Consider the following 15,949-nt stretch of genomic DNA (forward strand, 5'->3'; position numbering starts at 1 on the left):
AGTTTTAAAACATTAAGATCAGCAAATATTGAAATGATATGTTGTATTGTTTAGAATATGTTTAGAAATACCAATATACCCATTTGTATGTCTGTGGGATAAGTTCCAAATAAAAAGTGATAAATGGTACTGTACATAAATCTAACATGTTGACAGATATTGCTAAAATATTTTCTAATGGCAGTATATGCATGTGTCTTTTATTTATACTGTACCTTTATTTATTCTGTGTAGTCTCAAATAGTTTCAACCTATATAATCTGATTGATTAAAAATTGTTATATCCCTTAAGCTCATGAAAACTGCCACTATTAATTATGACAACTTTACTGAATACTTACACAAGAAGAAATATAATCTAAGTAGCTTATTTAACTTTTTCTACTCATAAATACCTTGGTGGTAAGATATATTATCATTGCTATGTTAATGATTAAGGAAATGATGTTCAAAAAAGTGGAATAACTTGCTCAAGGACATTCAGTTGGTAATAATGGAACTGGGGCTGAAGCTTTGGTAATTGTCACATGAGTCTCAATGTATCATCATTATCATATACTGCCTCTCTAAGAAAAAAAGTCATTGCAGCATCATTTTAATAGACCAGGAAAATATGAGTATCAATTGCCAAATGAATGTAAAATCATATACCTATACAATAAAATTGTAGGAATTTACAAAGAAAGTGGAATTGTTCCATAAACCATGAGCAGGAGATCTCTAATTTTCAAGTTAAAACAATTGTAAATGAAAGCATAAGGAAAAGAGTAATATTTATAATATGATGTTATATAATACATGCATATATCTAGTACAGTTCACAAGAAACTATAAGCACTAATATTTATAGGGAAAAAGTTGGGGACAGAAAGGTGGGAAGACTTATCAGTGTTACCAATCATTGTAAAATTCTTGGTGCTTCTTGGATTTTGTATTAATCCCTTATTAGGTATTTGTTCAATTATACACACAAAACAAAAAAAAATTAAAGCAATTTACTGAGTAAAAAACACATTTCCATGAACTAATATTAACTATTGCAACTCATATGGTGTTTTCTTAAGACTCATAAAATTTATCATTTATCTGTTCAAGAAACAGATGCTGTTGAGTAACACTCTGTGCTAGGCAATGAAGCATGTATTGGAAATGAAAGGTTAGTATAAGGTACAGTCCATGTCTTTGAAGTGCTTATCTTCTAGGCATGTAAAACAAGCAATTTCCTAAATAATTAGTATTTTCAATGATGTTCAGCAAGAGGCAACTATTAGGTGATAAAGTTTAAGCCTAAAAGTGTCTTCAACAAAGACTTGCCAGAATATACCAATGTTTGAATTAATATAAAGGATGAACAGAATTATGATAGGAGAAAGTGGGAGGAAAAAGGTTCGAGGTGTACTTTAGTCACACATAAAACTGACCATGTGTGAAAGCCCTGAATCACGAAGGAACACTACCAAGTTGGGAAATGAAGAAATTCTAATATGACTGGAGCCTATAGAAGGTAAGCAAAAGAGTGACCTGAGACTGAAAATTAAATGTATTTTGAGAGCAATGCACACTCATGAATGCTTTAAGGTAGAGAAAGACGTAATAATATTTGAACTAAAGATATTTACTTATATTGTAAACAGTGGACTGGAGAGAAGCAAGTGTGAATTATGTATCTAAATAAAGCTTATTTTCATTGTCTGGGCATAATGTATAGTGGAAGCCCAGAATGAGAGAAATGAATATACTTGCAGTATATATGTATATATGTATATGTAGATATGTATATATATGTATACATATATATATGACTTTCATTTCTTTTTAATTAATTAATTACTCATTTACTTATTTATTCAGTTTATAACTTGGTCTTAACCTAATCCTTCCTCACCTCCCAGAAACACCCTCCTTTCCTCTCTCATATCCTTTGCCACTATTCCTCAGCAAATAGGAGCACCCTATTCTTATCCATCCCAGCTCATCAAGTAGTATCAGAGCTGGGTGTGATCTCTTCCCCTATGACCTGTCAAGGCAGTCCCTCCAGGAAGAAGTAATTGAAAAACTGAAAAGAGAGTCCATGTCAGAGAGAATCACTGCTCTCCTTATTAGGGGACTCATATGACACCTGAGCAGCCCATCAGCTACATCTTTGTGGGGGGCCTAGCTCCAATCCAGGCAAGCAAGGTCAGTCTCAGCAGGACTCTCTTGTTCCTGATTAGTTGGCTCCGCTGGTCTTCTTGTGAAGCTCCTTTCACCTCCAGGTCCTTTTTCTCCTTCCCCCTACTTTTCCACAAGGTTTCCTATGCCTCCCCCAGTGTTTGGTTGCTAGATGGAACCTTGCAGAGGACAACTCTGCTTGACTCCTGTCTGGAAGCATAGCAAAGTATCGTTAATAGTGTCAGGGATTGGTTCTTCCCTGTACAGTGGGTATTGGGTTGGGTCAGGCATTAGTTGGAGTTTCTGTCCATCTCTGTTATATCTGCTCTGTCTTTATCCCTGCACATCTTGTAGGCACAGTGAATTTTAAATAGAAGTTTTTGTGGCTGGGTTGGTATTCCCTGCCCCTTACTAGGAGACTTGTTTAATTAGAGACTCTCCTCTTCTGTCTCTTTGGCTCCTGCTATGAACCCATATAATATGTTTCAATAAAATCCACTCGCAGTCTTTCATTTCCGATTCCTCCATCTCCCATCAATTTTTACTTTTAACTCCCCCTCTCTCCCCCTTTCACCTTCCCCCCTTTCTTACTCTCTCTATCTCCTTTATCCCCCTCACTCTCCCTAAAACCTCCTGAATGTCCTTTATTATTCCTTTATGTAGATGGGTGTAGGACCATCCACTGGAGCATTGGTAACGACTTAGTGGCCACATAACTGAAGAAACAGACTCACCTTCCCTCAGTAGCTGTCAAAAAATTCTCAGCCAAGAGTGGTGCTTCATGAGCAATTCTTTGTCCATGCTGGGAGTTTGACTGGTTTGATCTTGTGCATGTAGTCATAGCCACTATGAGTTCATGTATGCAGTGGCCTGTCATATCAAGCAAATAATGTCTGACTCTTGATGTCTAGTACTCCAGCCTTTACAATATTTCTGCTTGCTCTTCTACAATATAGAGCCTTGGGGGTAGGCAGTGTTATATAGACTTCACATTTAGAGTTGATCATTCTGTAAACTTTGTTTTCTGCACACTGATCAGTTGTGGGTATTTGCTATATCCTACTAAAAGAAAGTGCTGTGATGAGGGTTGAGAGATGCAACAATCAAGAACTTATGAGGAAGTTTAATACGATGTCATTTAATAGGATACTGGTATTGGATTCTCCCTTAGGGGCAATGCCACATACTTTGGTTACAGAGCATGCAGAAAGAAAGCTGATACTGACTTGGTAGCTTCATCTGTACTGAGTAGGTTCACAGTTCCTACAGGTTCTATTTATGTTACCAGTGGAGAAGTAGCTATAAACAAACAAAAAACAAAACAATGGCTGGTTAGTGGTACCTCATATCTTTAATCCCAGCACTAAGGAGGCAGAGAAAGGTTGATCTCCAAGTTTAAGGGGAGCCTGATCTACATAGTGAGGTCCAGGAACACTAGCAAGTTGGGAAATGAAGAAATTCTAATATGACTAGAGCCTATAGAAGGTAAGCAAAAGAGTGACCTGTCAAATAGAGAATTCCTTTCTCACAAAACAAAAACAAACGAAAGAACACACAAACAATTTATCCTGCTATGAACCCCATGCACTACAAAAATGAGCATCCACTCACAATATGGCCCCTGCCGCAATAGTTACATGAATTTTATGGTAGTAATCAACCACTCTCTGATTGGATTTAGGTGCTGAACCACAAAATGAAACTCATGCCTGGTACAGTAAACTGTGTCCCAATTCCTTATAGTATATTTTAAAGGTAAATCTGATATGAGTTGTTGATATCTTTGTCTTCTAGAAAAAAAAAAGAATTGCTCAGGATGACTTTATTTTTTGACTAATGAGAGTAGAAGGTGGAACTACATCTAAGACAAAGATTATTAGACAAAAATACTTGGTTTGAGAGTGTGATCGGAATACTTTGTAGCTCAGTATTGGGACATATCAAAAAGAGATACTAAATAAGGAGTTAAATATAGTTCTAGAGCTGAGAAGAAAGATCCTAAAGAAAAAGCTCATTAAATCATTGATTTGTTCTTTCACTCCCCCCTTTTATTAAGGACAGGGTTTCTCTGTGTAGCCTTGGTTATTCTTGACTCACTTTGTAAACCAGGTTGGCCTCGAATTCTGGAATATACTTTTAAAACAATAAATATAAAATAATTTATTGTTTTCAACTAAGAATACCTTTATGAACAAAATTAGTTTTATAGCGATTTAATAAGTCATCATTTCGCAGCTCTCTACAGTTCCCCCTTTTTGTTTTAGACGCATCAGGCAAGAGTAGAGGTCTGATCTCTGATATTAGAAATAAATTGGGACTTTGTACCAATGTTCATTTAGGTGTCATCTACCCAAAGAGCATCAGACCCTTCCGATACCTTTTTCTCAGAGGTGGGACCTGGGCCATCAACCCACATGCAATCAGACATGCTCTTCTCTGGGTCCTAAGCGGCTGACCCTGAGTGCAGTGCTTAGCCTCGCATCCTGAGCGTAACATTTTAGTTTTTTATGGTAGCCAACCATGCTTGGGGAGACTGTCCTGCTTCAATGGCTGTAAAGGCCTGAATAATCATGGCTGCATTACACTGTTGTGAGACTCTAATCTTGCATATACACCACAGGCAAACCAAGGAGACCAACACCAGAAGGCCTGCTAACGCTCCCATGCCCGCCCATTCTTTCAGATGATTCATGGCTGCAGCGTTTCCGCCTTTCACCTTCCCGATGGTGAATGCTCTCTGTCACAAACAACTCAATATTTGGCTAAGGCTGAGGAGCTGGCTTGCTTCCGTGTATGTGGACCTATCTGCATTGCCCATGAGGCACGCTGGGGTTGGCTACCCAAAGGCTATTTTAAGCTGTGGGCTGGCTTTCCCCAGGGTCAGAAGATTGTTCAAGGTTCCTGAATAAACTGCAATGAGAAGAACAACAACAAAAAAAAAGATCAGAAAGAAGTATAGGAGGACCTCCGCTATCAGTGGACTTGGGGAGAGGCATGCATGCAGAAAGGGAGGGAGGGTGGGACCGGGAGGGGCGGAGGGAGGGGCTTATGCGGAGGATACAAAAGGAATAAAGTATAATTAATAAAAGTTAAATAAAAAATTAAAAAAAAATAAGTCATCATTTCTTAGATACAATTTGTTGTACTATGACTAATCAAAATATGTCAGGTCTCAAAAATAGATGTTCTTGGAACAACAGCCAACAATTCAGTTGTTTTATGCTATTTCCTGACATTGTCAAGTCCTATATTAATTATTAACCTAAAACATAAACAATATTTACTAAAAACATTTTTAACATTTCTTCACTAAGATTTATACTTTTTCATACAGTGGTTATTTTTAAATATGATGTATTTATGAAACTATAACATACTCAGAAAAGTTACAGGTAATTGTGTTGGTAGTATTATTAAATTATTAAAATATGGGGCAAGACAGTAGAAATTCAGCAGAATTACATGTAAATAGTCTGAAGACAGTGGCTTTTGCCCATTATTTGTTCTTATCTCAGCAGGTTAGATTATAACGCATCCACTTATTAGAAGACCAGTTAACTTTTAAGGAATACATTTATCAATGACTTATATTTTCACAATGTGATGGTTAGAAAAATTTCTGATATCATATAAAGTTAATAATATTTAAAAGTATATGATGTACACATACTACATGCATGCATGCATGTATACACATATTTCTCCAAAGTGAAATTCAATGACATTTGTTCATATTCTACCTTTTTGTGGTTTCTCACTGCATGAGAAGACTTTGGAAAGGGTCTTTTTTTTCTGAGCTGTTTTAATTTTCATTTCCATTGTTATATCAGGCAATTTACAGCTAACATTTATTTTATCTCTGATAATGTTCAAAACTTTCTTCTCATAACAAGGCAAAAAAATGTAGTGACTCAGTGAATAATACATTGTACTTATCAAGTAATGTATTTGGCAACAGATACATACTCCTCAGTGAATCATACCACAGGAGAATGCTGTGCAATAACAAGATAATCCAAAAATAAAATTGAGAAAACTAAAGTGTTGGTAATTATTTTACCATAATGTAACAAAAATGTAAAAAATATATATATATATCTTGGAAAAATCTATTTTAAAAGTTTCATAGAACTTTTAAAATTAAGAAATGTTTCAGACATCTTAAAAAGAGCTTCAAACTCTGCCCAAAATTTGGCTATGTGTCTAAGCATCTGCCTTGATACCCTGCAGGGCCTTTCAGAAGCCCTCTGTGGTAGGCTTCTGTCCTGTTCCTTGTTTTCTTCCTTCTCCAATGTCCATCCTCTTTGTGTTTCTGAATGAGGACTGAGCATCTTAGCTAGAGTCCTCCTTCTTGAATAGCTTCCTTAGGTGTATAGATTTTAGTATGTTTATCCTATATTATATGTCTAATATCCATTTATGAGTGAGTATATACCCTGTGTATCTTTCTGCTTCTGGGATACCTCACTCAGGATGATTTAATTATTGGTTTTTAAAAGTTTGTTTATTTAATGTGTATGTCTGTGTGTATGTCTGTGCACCCTGTGTATGCAGTGCCTCAAGAGGCCAGAAGAGAATGATAGATCCCTTGGAATTGGAGTTAACAGGCACTTGTGAGCTTCCATGTGGTATAGACCCTGATCCCTTAGGACAGGCAGTCAGTGTTCTTAACTATTGAGATACATGTTTAGCCTCCCTTTTATTATTTTAAACTGATACTTAAAGTTATTCCTAGTTATGTGGAATCATGTGGTGTTTTGAAAAATGTATACTTTAATGTTTCAATAAAGGTTAAGTATATCTGTTCTTTGTTATTAATCATAAGTATTACCTAGAGCTTGAAAAGATCATTCATTGATGAGGAAAAAGCTAGTGTGAGCTGCTCATAACGACTGAGAAAAAAAAAAAAAAAACAATGCATGAAGGACTAACAGCAGATGAGACAGTAGATGATATAAAGGATTGTCACACTAGTGCATTTTGCATTTGAGTTATTTTGAAACTTAGAGAATAGCTATACAAATAAGTCCTTGTTTAAAAGGTTTTAAAAAATACCTTCCTTACTCCAATGCTCTCCTCCTTCATCTTTTTACTTTAGTATTTTCAGACAATCAAACATTTTAAATACAGTGGGAGGTGACAGATCTTGAAAATACTCATGAGAGCTATGTTAACTGCTTGGCACAGACAACCTTAAGCTCCTTTATCAAATATAAGCAGTTCTATATTACGTCTATTTTACTTTAATCATTTGGCCAGCAGCTTTGCAGGACAAAGTTGTAGGGATCTTATTTTTGCAGGAGATCATATTCTGAAATAGAAGATTTATCAACTAGTAACTATTCTTTACTATTCTTTTACACTTCCTCCCCTGCCTCGAAATCAAAGTTAAACTAGAAACGTACATTGCTAGGCGGCTGTTTGCACTGAATAGAGAATGCAGTAGGAATTCCATTCTGTGGAAACTAGGCAAAGAGGTTTTAGTTCAGTTCTCTCTTTTTTCCCCTCACTGGGAAGACACAGAAACGAAAAAGACATAGAATATAGTCGGATGGTATTGGTATAGAGTGAAAATAGAAACCTCAGGTTCCAAAATAAATGCACACAACCTAGGGGAAACAGTTTTTCTGGCTGGAATGAAAATATTCTTTGTTCAAGGTGAGCCCCTTTGAATATCACTCCCCCCTGAGCATATTGGAAAGATTTCTGCTTGGTAATTGTCAAAGGGGAATGAATACAAAACTTTCCTCATTCATCCTTGCTTGAGAAATCAAATACTTGCATTTCTTTTCCATATCACACTGAAGCTTGTAAAGTAAATTGAGCTTTTCTTTTTCTTATGAAGTTAAACTATTTTTTTAAAATTATTTATTACAATTTATTCACTTTGTATCCTGGCTGTGACCCCTCCGTCTCCTCCCAACCCCACCTTCCCTCCTTCCTTTCTCCCTATTCCCCTCCTCTAGTCCACTAATAAGAGAGGACCTCCTCCCTTTCTATCTTACCCTAGCTTATCAGGTCTCTAGCTTTTATCTTTTGCAATTACTTTTCAAAAACTTAGTCCTTGTCGCCTGAACCCACCATCCTAAAACTACAATACCCAGAATGCACTGTTTTTCTTTCCGCCTTCTCTCTACGGACTGCCTTAGGAACTTACAGCCACAAACTACAGTCACGTGACACGTTTCCTGTCAAGATGGCGGATAATCTCCCTTCCGACTTTGATGTGATCGTAATAGGGACGGGTATGTGTGGCCCTGGTTTTTCCTGGACAAAGTATAGGAAATCATTCTCGTTTTTCCGTTTCTCTGTCAGTGCGAGGGTTGGTCAGAAACTGCGGGGGTCGAGCCTGGGAGGGAGGACGGAAAGGAAGTGAGGTAGTCTAGAGTCAGTGCGGGATTTGGCAGCTCCAGGGCGGAGCTTGGATCCGGGGTGTTTTGAGCCATTTGAGTAGGGGTCGATCTGGTCGATGCCGGTTGCTGAGGTTGGTTGCTGTCTATTTCCTGTTAATTTCCTTAGAGGAAGGTGGGTTTGCAGTGTCATCAGAATGGAGGGTCGGGATTTGATCAATGGAGACGTCATTGGCAAAAATAATCGCCTCCTTCTCTAATTGATTTCAAGGTTATACACCTCATGTTTTGTGTAGCCATTTCATAGGGCTTTCCCCCCATATACTTACATGATCCTAGGATACACTGCAGTTCAGATGAAGCTCAATCTGTTTTATAATAATGTTGCTCATTTGTTACCTGTGTGTATTTTTACTAAGGGAAAGGAAACATATGCTTTTCTGTTGTGTTGAGTAGCCTAAGGAATTTTTTTTTCTTTGAGGTAGCCATTATCCCTGCATTACGGTGTTTAAAGTACCCTGTTTAAGATGCAGGAAGAAGTCATCTTGTTTTCTGTCACCCATTCATACACCACAATTCGATGTGCTGAGTAAGCTCCAGTGTTCCAGATACCGTGTCTGACCTTAGCTTCTGCTTGCTTTTCCATTATTAGTTCTCCATGTTTTGGTTGGAGCCAGAAATCCTCTTCAGCTTCTAGTTGACTAGTTAATCCTGTAACATTTGGCAGCAATAAGCAAATCTTTTGTTAACTGTAAGGTATGTATTTTGCATAGGATACAAGAGCTGGTTTTGGGAGGGGCCGGGGGTTCTACTGTCTTAGAATATGGTAGATCACAGAAGCTTTGGTGAATAGGATCATGTTTGCTTTCTTACCAAACAGTAAGCACAGCCACATTTTCAGGTTTAGAGTAAAAATAATAGCAACCAGTATTCAAATGCTCATCATTCCCTAATGAATAGACTAAGCACTTAATATAATCCCATCAACAACCTTGTTAGGGTGGGTAATATTTTCAGTATACAGAACAAGAGAAGTAGCCTGAAATTCTAACTTGCCAAAATCACACAACTAGTAAATGTCCAAAGGCCGATACCATCCAAGAAATGGAATTAGGCCTTCTTCTTCTAATTCTTTTTTTTTTGACTCTTAAAATTGTACTTTGTTACCAGAAATTACTGGGAAAACTTGGTCTAGATCATGAAGTGGGAGAATCCGACACTCTCAACATTTCAATTTCCACAATTCTGAATATGAGCATCAGATAGTCTTTAAGGTGTTAGTCAAACACAAATTTTCATAGTTGAAATATACCTGGGTAATTGTTCTCAGAACAATGGGGTTGTATTTACTCCTAGTCTGAAGATACCTGCACCCCAGCAGCTAAACTGGTTGTAACTGCAGTGAACAGATGTTAAATGAGAGCTTGAAAGACCCCAGTAGACTATTTTTCCCAATGTGCCCTATAACTGAGAACACCATCCATTTTAGAATATTTTTAAAAGATTTTAATTGAATTCTATATTGATTTGGGTAATGTGTGCTGACTTTTTTATTAAACATTTTAATTCTTTTAGATACATTAAAAGTGGAAACATTTGTTGAAAGTCAATTTTTAATAAAATGATTCTAATGATTTCAATCATTGCTTTTAATTGACCTGATTTTTAGCATTTTGATTTCTTTCTCAAATACTTTGCCTGGGGAGACTTTAAATGTGTTGGCTTTATTAAATTATTACTTAGGCAACTTACAGGAAAAGCAGTGTTTTATAACTTCAGTTCTCTTAACAAAAGCAGAAGGAAGCATGTCATTATAATAAACAGTAAAGACATAGGTTATAAGTGGTAGCTCAGTTTTAGCAAGATTTTAGTTAAAACGTCAAGAGAGAGTTGCCTCATCAAGTAGAATCATCCAAGAATATTTCAATGTTTGTCTACCTTAATTTATATCTTTACTTTTTTGCATGATGCGTTTTAAAGGTTTCCTTTAAGGACATCTTTTCAAAATATTATGTGAAAATGATATCAGAGTACCCAAAGTAAAAGAAGATACAGTTGACTTGTGGGGGAAAGACTAAAAGAAAATAGATTAAAGGGAAACCAATTGAAATTGCAATGTCTCAATGGGGAGGAAAAATGGACATAAATAAATTCTTAGAATATGGTCTTTGGCTTGGGTATACAGTTTTCAGTTCAGAATAGTTTGGCATTTAAAAAGTAATTTCAGTCATAATTTTGGGGGTTGTGGAAAAGTTATCATTGGGTGCAGGTTAAAGACTATCCAAGTAACAAACTGTCACTGAAGGTGGCTTTTCTGGTAACTTGTATGGTCTCCAGCAAAGCCAAGAAATTATAAGTGCGGAAGAAATCTAAGTTATAAGGGTTATATGATAGTGTTGCTGTATGTCATACATAGGGGCATTCTTTACCTTTTCACTTGGAATATGTTCTTATTTTAGAGAGAATTCTAGCTTGTTTAAAATATACCATAACTACCTCATTTAGAGACATTCACAATTATCAACTGTGAAGAATATGTTTGGGTGGTGTTATTAGATGTACAACAGACTGACAGTTCCTATCTATTTAAGAAAAGGAGTATACACAAAGTGGCATAATGGCTTGGCATTGTTTATTGTAAAAATACAGACACACAAACACACACTACTAATTTTCATGATATCCAACTATCAAATACCTACTCCCATTGTGACTGTAATATTTAATATATTGTCTTTTCTTAGGAACTTTTTGAACTTTCTCAGAGTTAGAATGCTACATTTTTTCTTTAAACCATGGAAGTTTTCTTATGTCGTTGGTTATTTAAGCTTTCAGAAACAGCATGTAGGAATTCAGTTGCATGCTATTCTTTCTTGACCACACTGCTTTATCTTTGGGGAAAAATTCTTCTACTAAAAGACTATGTAGTGAGCTATTAAAATTCATAGTTATTTCCTTGAAGAAGATAGATCTTTTCTCTTTTTCCATCCTCTCCATCCAGTCTTGTGCTAGTTCTTGAACTTGGCTCTTTGCACATGCTATGGAAGTCCTTTACTGAACCACATTCCTAGCCCTACTCAGATAATTTTTAAGAGCTGTGTAGCTAAAGCTTCTTTAAGGTAAGGATTTACAATTATGTGTATGTAAAATGACTCTGTATTCTCTGTAGCATTTTAAAGAAGCTGAAGTCTTGTTACACACATATATTGTACTGATTAAAACATTTATTTAAGTGGTAAGTTGCTTTTTGCAGGAATGTTCATGTAGGTAGCATAGTCCCATTCTTGATTTTTCAAATTGTAACACTGAGGTAGTTAACTTTGTCTGGCTGCTTATTCAAGGATTTTAATGATTCTGATAGCAGTAAGGTACCATTTCTAAACCTCGGGGATAATAACGCTGTAGGAAGTGTTCTGAAAACTGTTATTTTGCCAAATAGCACTTATGCTAGGCTCAACACAAGTGACTTCCCATTTTTGCATACCATTTAGTACTCTCCTTACCATGTTTCTGTGTGCTTCTGTTATGGCAGTGTGAACATACTCCTTTCTTCTATTTCCAAAATTCTTGTACCTACTGCTGAGAGGCTCTTTCTTTCTTTCTTTCTTTCTTTCTTTCTTTCTTTCTTTCTTTCTTTTATAAATTGCTAGTTGTCACACATTTGTAATTCATGAAATGGATGCTATCGTTTAAATGACTAGAGTATATCATAATATGTATAATAAAAAATGAATGTATTCTTTTTATACAAACAAAATTATGTCTGGAATACAGTAAGCAACTTAATAGTAAATACAATTGAAAGTAGTATTTTAAAAGTCCTATAGACTTTTGGTCTATAGGGTCATTATCTTCATCTTGCCATTGGCTTCTTGCTTGGAAAGACCTTTGATTATTACCAGGTTTTAAAAATCATATTTCTTATCTGGTAGTTTACAGATATTCCTTTTTTTTTTGAGTTTGGTTCACTAGTTTGAACTATGTATCATCTGTTTTGAATAGATTTATCATCCATTTTAATTGGGACCCTAGTGCAAAGTCCTCTTTCATTGCTTAGAAATTCTGTAGGAGGTAAAGAAAGCCTACAGATCTTGCTGTTTTGTTAACTAGTGTGTACTTCTTTGGGTTTAGTTTGTTTGTTTTTTGAGGAAAATCATGTCTTTTCTTTTTTCAGTACCTAAAACAGTAAAGAGGAGTTATTTATTTTCGAAGATTCTCTGAGCTGCTATACTTCTGTAAATCATAAACTTGAAGCAGTCCCCACATCTGTTGCCAGAGTTCTCTGGGCAGTCTCATTTTCATCTCCCATGCCGCTTGCCATTTTCTCACTTTCCCCAGTATGCTCATGATGTTTTGGATAAATTAGTCTACAGCCGTTAAAATTAAATGTGGTTGCTCAACCTCACATTCTTATGTTTAACATAAAGTCCCAATGCACAGAAACAATTATAATTCCATATAATTGACTTGTTACTCATGCAAAGTCATCTGCCATTCAGTTTCAGTGTGAACTGAAAAGTTAGGTCTTGCCAATTATGTGTGTACAGCTTAAAAGTTGATGTCTATGCCCAGTGTATAATCTATAGTATACAAAAATTTGGAATTTGGGAGACATTTAGTTGTTGCTTGTAAAATAGGGATACTTTCCTAAAAATTTACTTTTTGATTTTCTAATAATATAAATGAAATTATACAAAAAAACAATAATTTGCCATAGATAGTGATTTATGAGAGCATGGTTATAAGAGTTGGCATGTTTTCATAATGAGGTAGATGGGGAAAACAAACAAACAAAACAAAAATCTCTGAAACAAAACAAACTCTGTCAACCCCAAACAGATTACAAATAATCAAGAAGACAGAGGCAACTTAATTTATTTCACCTCATACTAGATTTTTACCAAAGGAATAGGCTGGATATTTTTTTTTTTTTAGCTTTTATCTCCTGTCACTACTGTTTTCTAATACTGTGCTTGTTCACATCAATTTGGTATACTGTTTGAATTCTTACTGTTACCCTGTCTGAAGTAAATATCTCACTTCAAGTAAGTACAGAACTTTAGATTTAGCCAACTTTGACCTAGGTTGCATAGATCAGATAAGTCATTGTCAATTAAAGTTAAGATACTGAATTGAGCTTGTTGAAATTTTCCAAGTGAAAGGAAACATCATATACTCGGAAGATTAGATTAGCTTGCTCTGGGTTTGTGTTTGGCAGTATTTTACTGAGGCCAACAATAACTTCATGTCTGGTCCTTACTTATTGACAACACTATGACAATGGGGACAGCTTATAAACCTTTACATGGTGGTAAACAGGATAACCTAATTAGGTTTATCCCTCCCACCCCTCCTAGGAAAAAGCAAAGAAAGAATTACAGTCACTAAAGCAGTGGGATCAGAGGGTTTAGTTATGTTTTAAGATATAGCTTGTTTCAGCCAAACTTCATTTATTCTAATATTTCTAACATAATAATGATGTGATTTGAGAATTATTCAGTATTTATCTTTTTTCAGTATTGGCATTCATGTCTTATTTTTCATTACTGTCAACATGTTTTGCAACTATTGCACCAAAAGCTAAAACTTGGTTTTCTTGGAAGAGCAATGACACAGGTAAGAGACAAACACAGAATTTCTGGGTATCTTTTAGTAAGATAAAACAAGAACTTTATAATTTGGTATAAGTAAAGAGCAGGGCAGGGTTAAAACCTTAATTAGAGCTTTGGAAGTCATTGAGGGGTCAGAGTTAGTGAACATACTTCTCCAAAAAGGCTCAGGCAAAGACATTTTCCTTCTGGTTATCATATTGCCCTGCAGTTTTCTGCAGAGACACTTGGGCATCCATGGGAGGATTAACTGGATCACATGTTGTCCTTGAATTTAGGTTTGCCCTGTATAGCAACAGACTTGATACACTAATATTACTTCTTGATTAAGTATTACTTCCTATTTGAATATGTATTTTTTTGTAAACAAAGCTGATATTTATGTCATTTGGTCACCTATATTTCCTTTGTGAATTGTCTTAACTTATTCATTAGGTCATTGCTTGTATGATTATAAATATGTAGTAATTCATTAAATTTCAGTTGTTGTCATATGTATGAAAACTAACATTGTTATTTTATTAGCATATACTCAGTTTGATAGGATGCCCATCACTTTAAACTTTTATTATTTCTTTATTCATATATTTAAAATCACTCCTCTTACTAAATGTGCAATGTGATATATTCATTATGGTATATCATAGCTCACCAGAACTTACTCTTCTTTTTTTGCTTATTTTAATTGATTAATTAATTAATCTATCTATCTATTTATTTATTTTTGCTTATTGGAATTTATTTACTTTTTATTCCAGCTGTAGCCACCTCTCTCATCCCCTCCCAATATCATCCTCCCTCCCTCTTCTCCTCCCATGTCCCTCCTTTAGTCTACTGATAGGGGAGGTCCTCCTCTCCTTCCATCTGAGCCTAGCCTATCAGGTCTCATGAGGACTAGCTGCATTATCTTCCTTTGTGGCATGGTTCAGCTGTACTCCTCCCAGGGGGAGGCAATCTTAAGAGCCAGCCACTGAGTTCATGTCAGAGACAACCTCTGCTCCCCTTACTAGGAAACCTACTTGGAGGCTGAGCTGCCATGGGCTACATCTGAGCAAGGGATCTAAGTTATCTTCATGCATGGTCCTTGGTTGGAGTATTGGTCTTTGCAAAGACCACTGGGCCCAGATATTTTGTTTCTGTTGTTCTCCATGTAGAGCTACTGTCCCCTCCAGGTCTTCCTATCTCGCCCTTCTTTCATAAGATTCCCTGAACTCTGAGTCTCAGCATCTGCTTTGATATCCTGCTGGGTAGAGCCTAACAGAGGCCCTCTGTGGTTAGCTCCTGTCCTGTTTCCTGTTTTCTCCCTTTTCTGATGTCTATCCTTTTGGCCTTTCTGAATGAAGATTGAGCATCTTACCCAGGGTCGTCCTTATTTAGCTTCTTTAGGAGTATAGATTTTAGTATGTTTATCCTATATTGTATGTCTGATATCCACTTATAAGTGAGAATATACCATGTGTGTCTTTCCGCTTCTAGGATTCCTCACTCAGGATGATCTTTTCTAGTTCCCACCATTTGTCTGCAAATTTCATGGCTTCCTTATTTTTTGTTGCTGAGTAGTATTCCACTGTGTAAATGTACCACAATTTCTGTGTCCATTCCTCAATTGAGGGACATCTGGGTTGGTTCCAGATTCTGGCTGTTGTGAATAAAGCTGCTATGAACATGACTGAACAAATGTCCTTGTTGTGTACTTGAGCACAGTTTGGATATATACTTAGGAATAGTATAGCTGGATCTTGAAGTAGCACTATTCCTAATTGAGAAAAATGACAGATTAATTTCCAAAGTGGTTTTACAAGTTTCTATTCCTACCAGCAATGGAGGAATGTTTTCCCT

General features: G+C 36.0%; 1 protein-coding gene across 2 annotated transcripts in view; it reads left to right on the plus strand.

Moving 5' to 3' along the window:
- The first annotated feature begins 8,312 nt into the window (after positions 1–8,312).
- Positions 8,313–15,949, plus strand: part of Chm (CHM Rab escort protein) — a 154,982-nt gene continuing 147,345 nt past the window's right edge. For both annotated transcript variants that reach the window (XM_060375685.1, XM_060375686.1), the window contains exon 1: positions 8,313–8,396. In XM_060375685.1, coding sequence (XP_060231668.1) covers positions 8,348–8,396 — 49 coding nt within the window. In that variant the 5' untranslated portion in view covers positions 8,313–8,347. The remainder of the gene's footprint in view (positions 8,397–15,949) is intronic.

This window comes from Meriones unguiculatus, chromosome X (genome assembly GCF_030254825.1).
Source record: "Meriones unguiculatus strain TT.TT164.6M chromosome X, Bangor_MerUng_6.1, whole genome shotgun sequence".
Lineage (NCBI taxonomy): Eukaryota > Metazoa > Chordata > Mammalia > Rodentia > Muridae > Meriones > Meriones unguiculatus.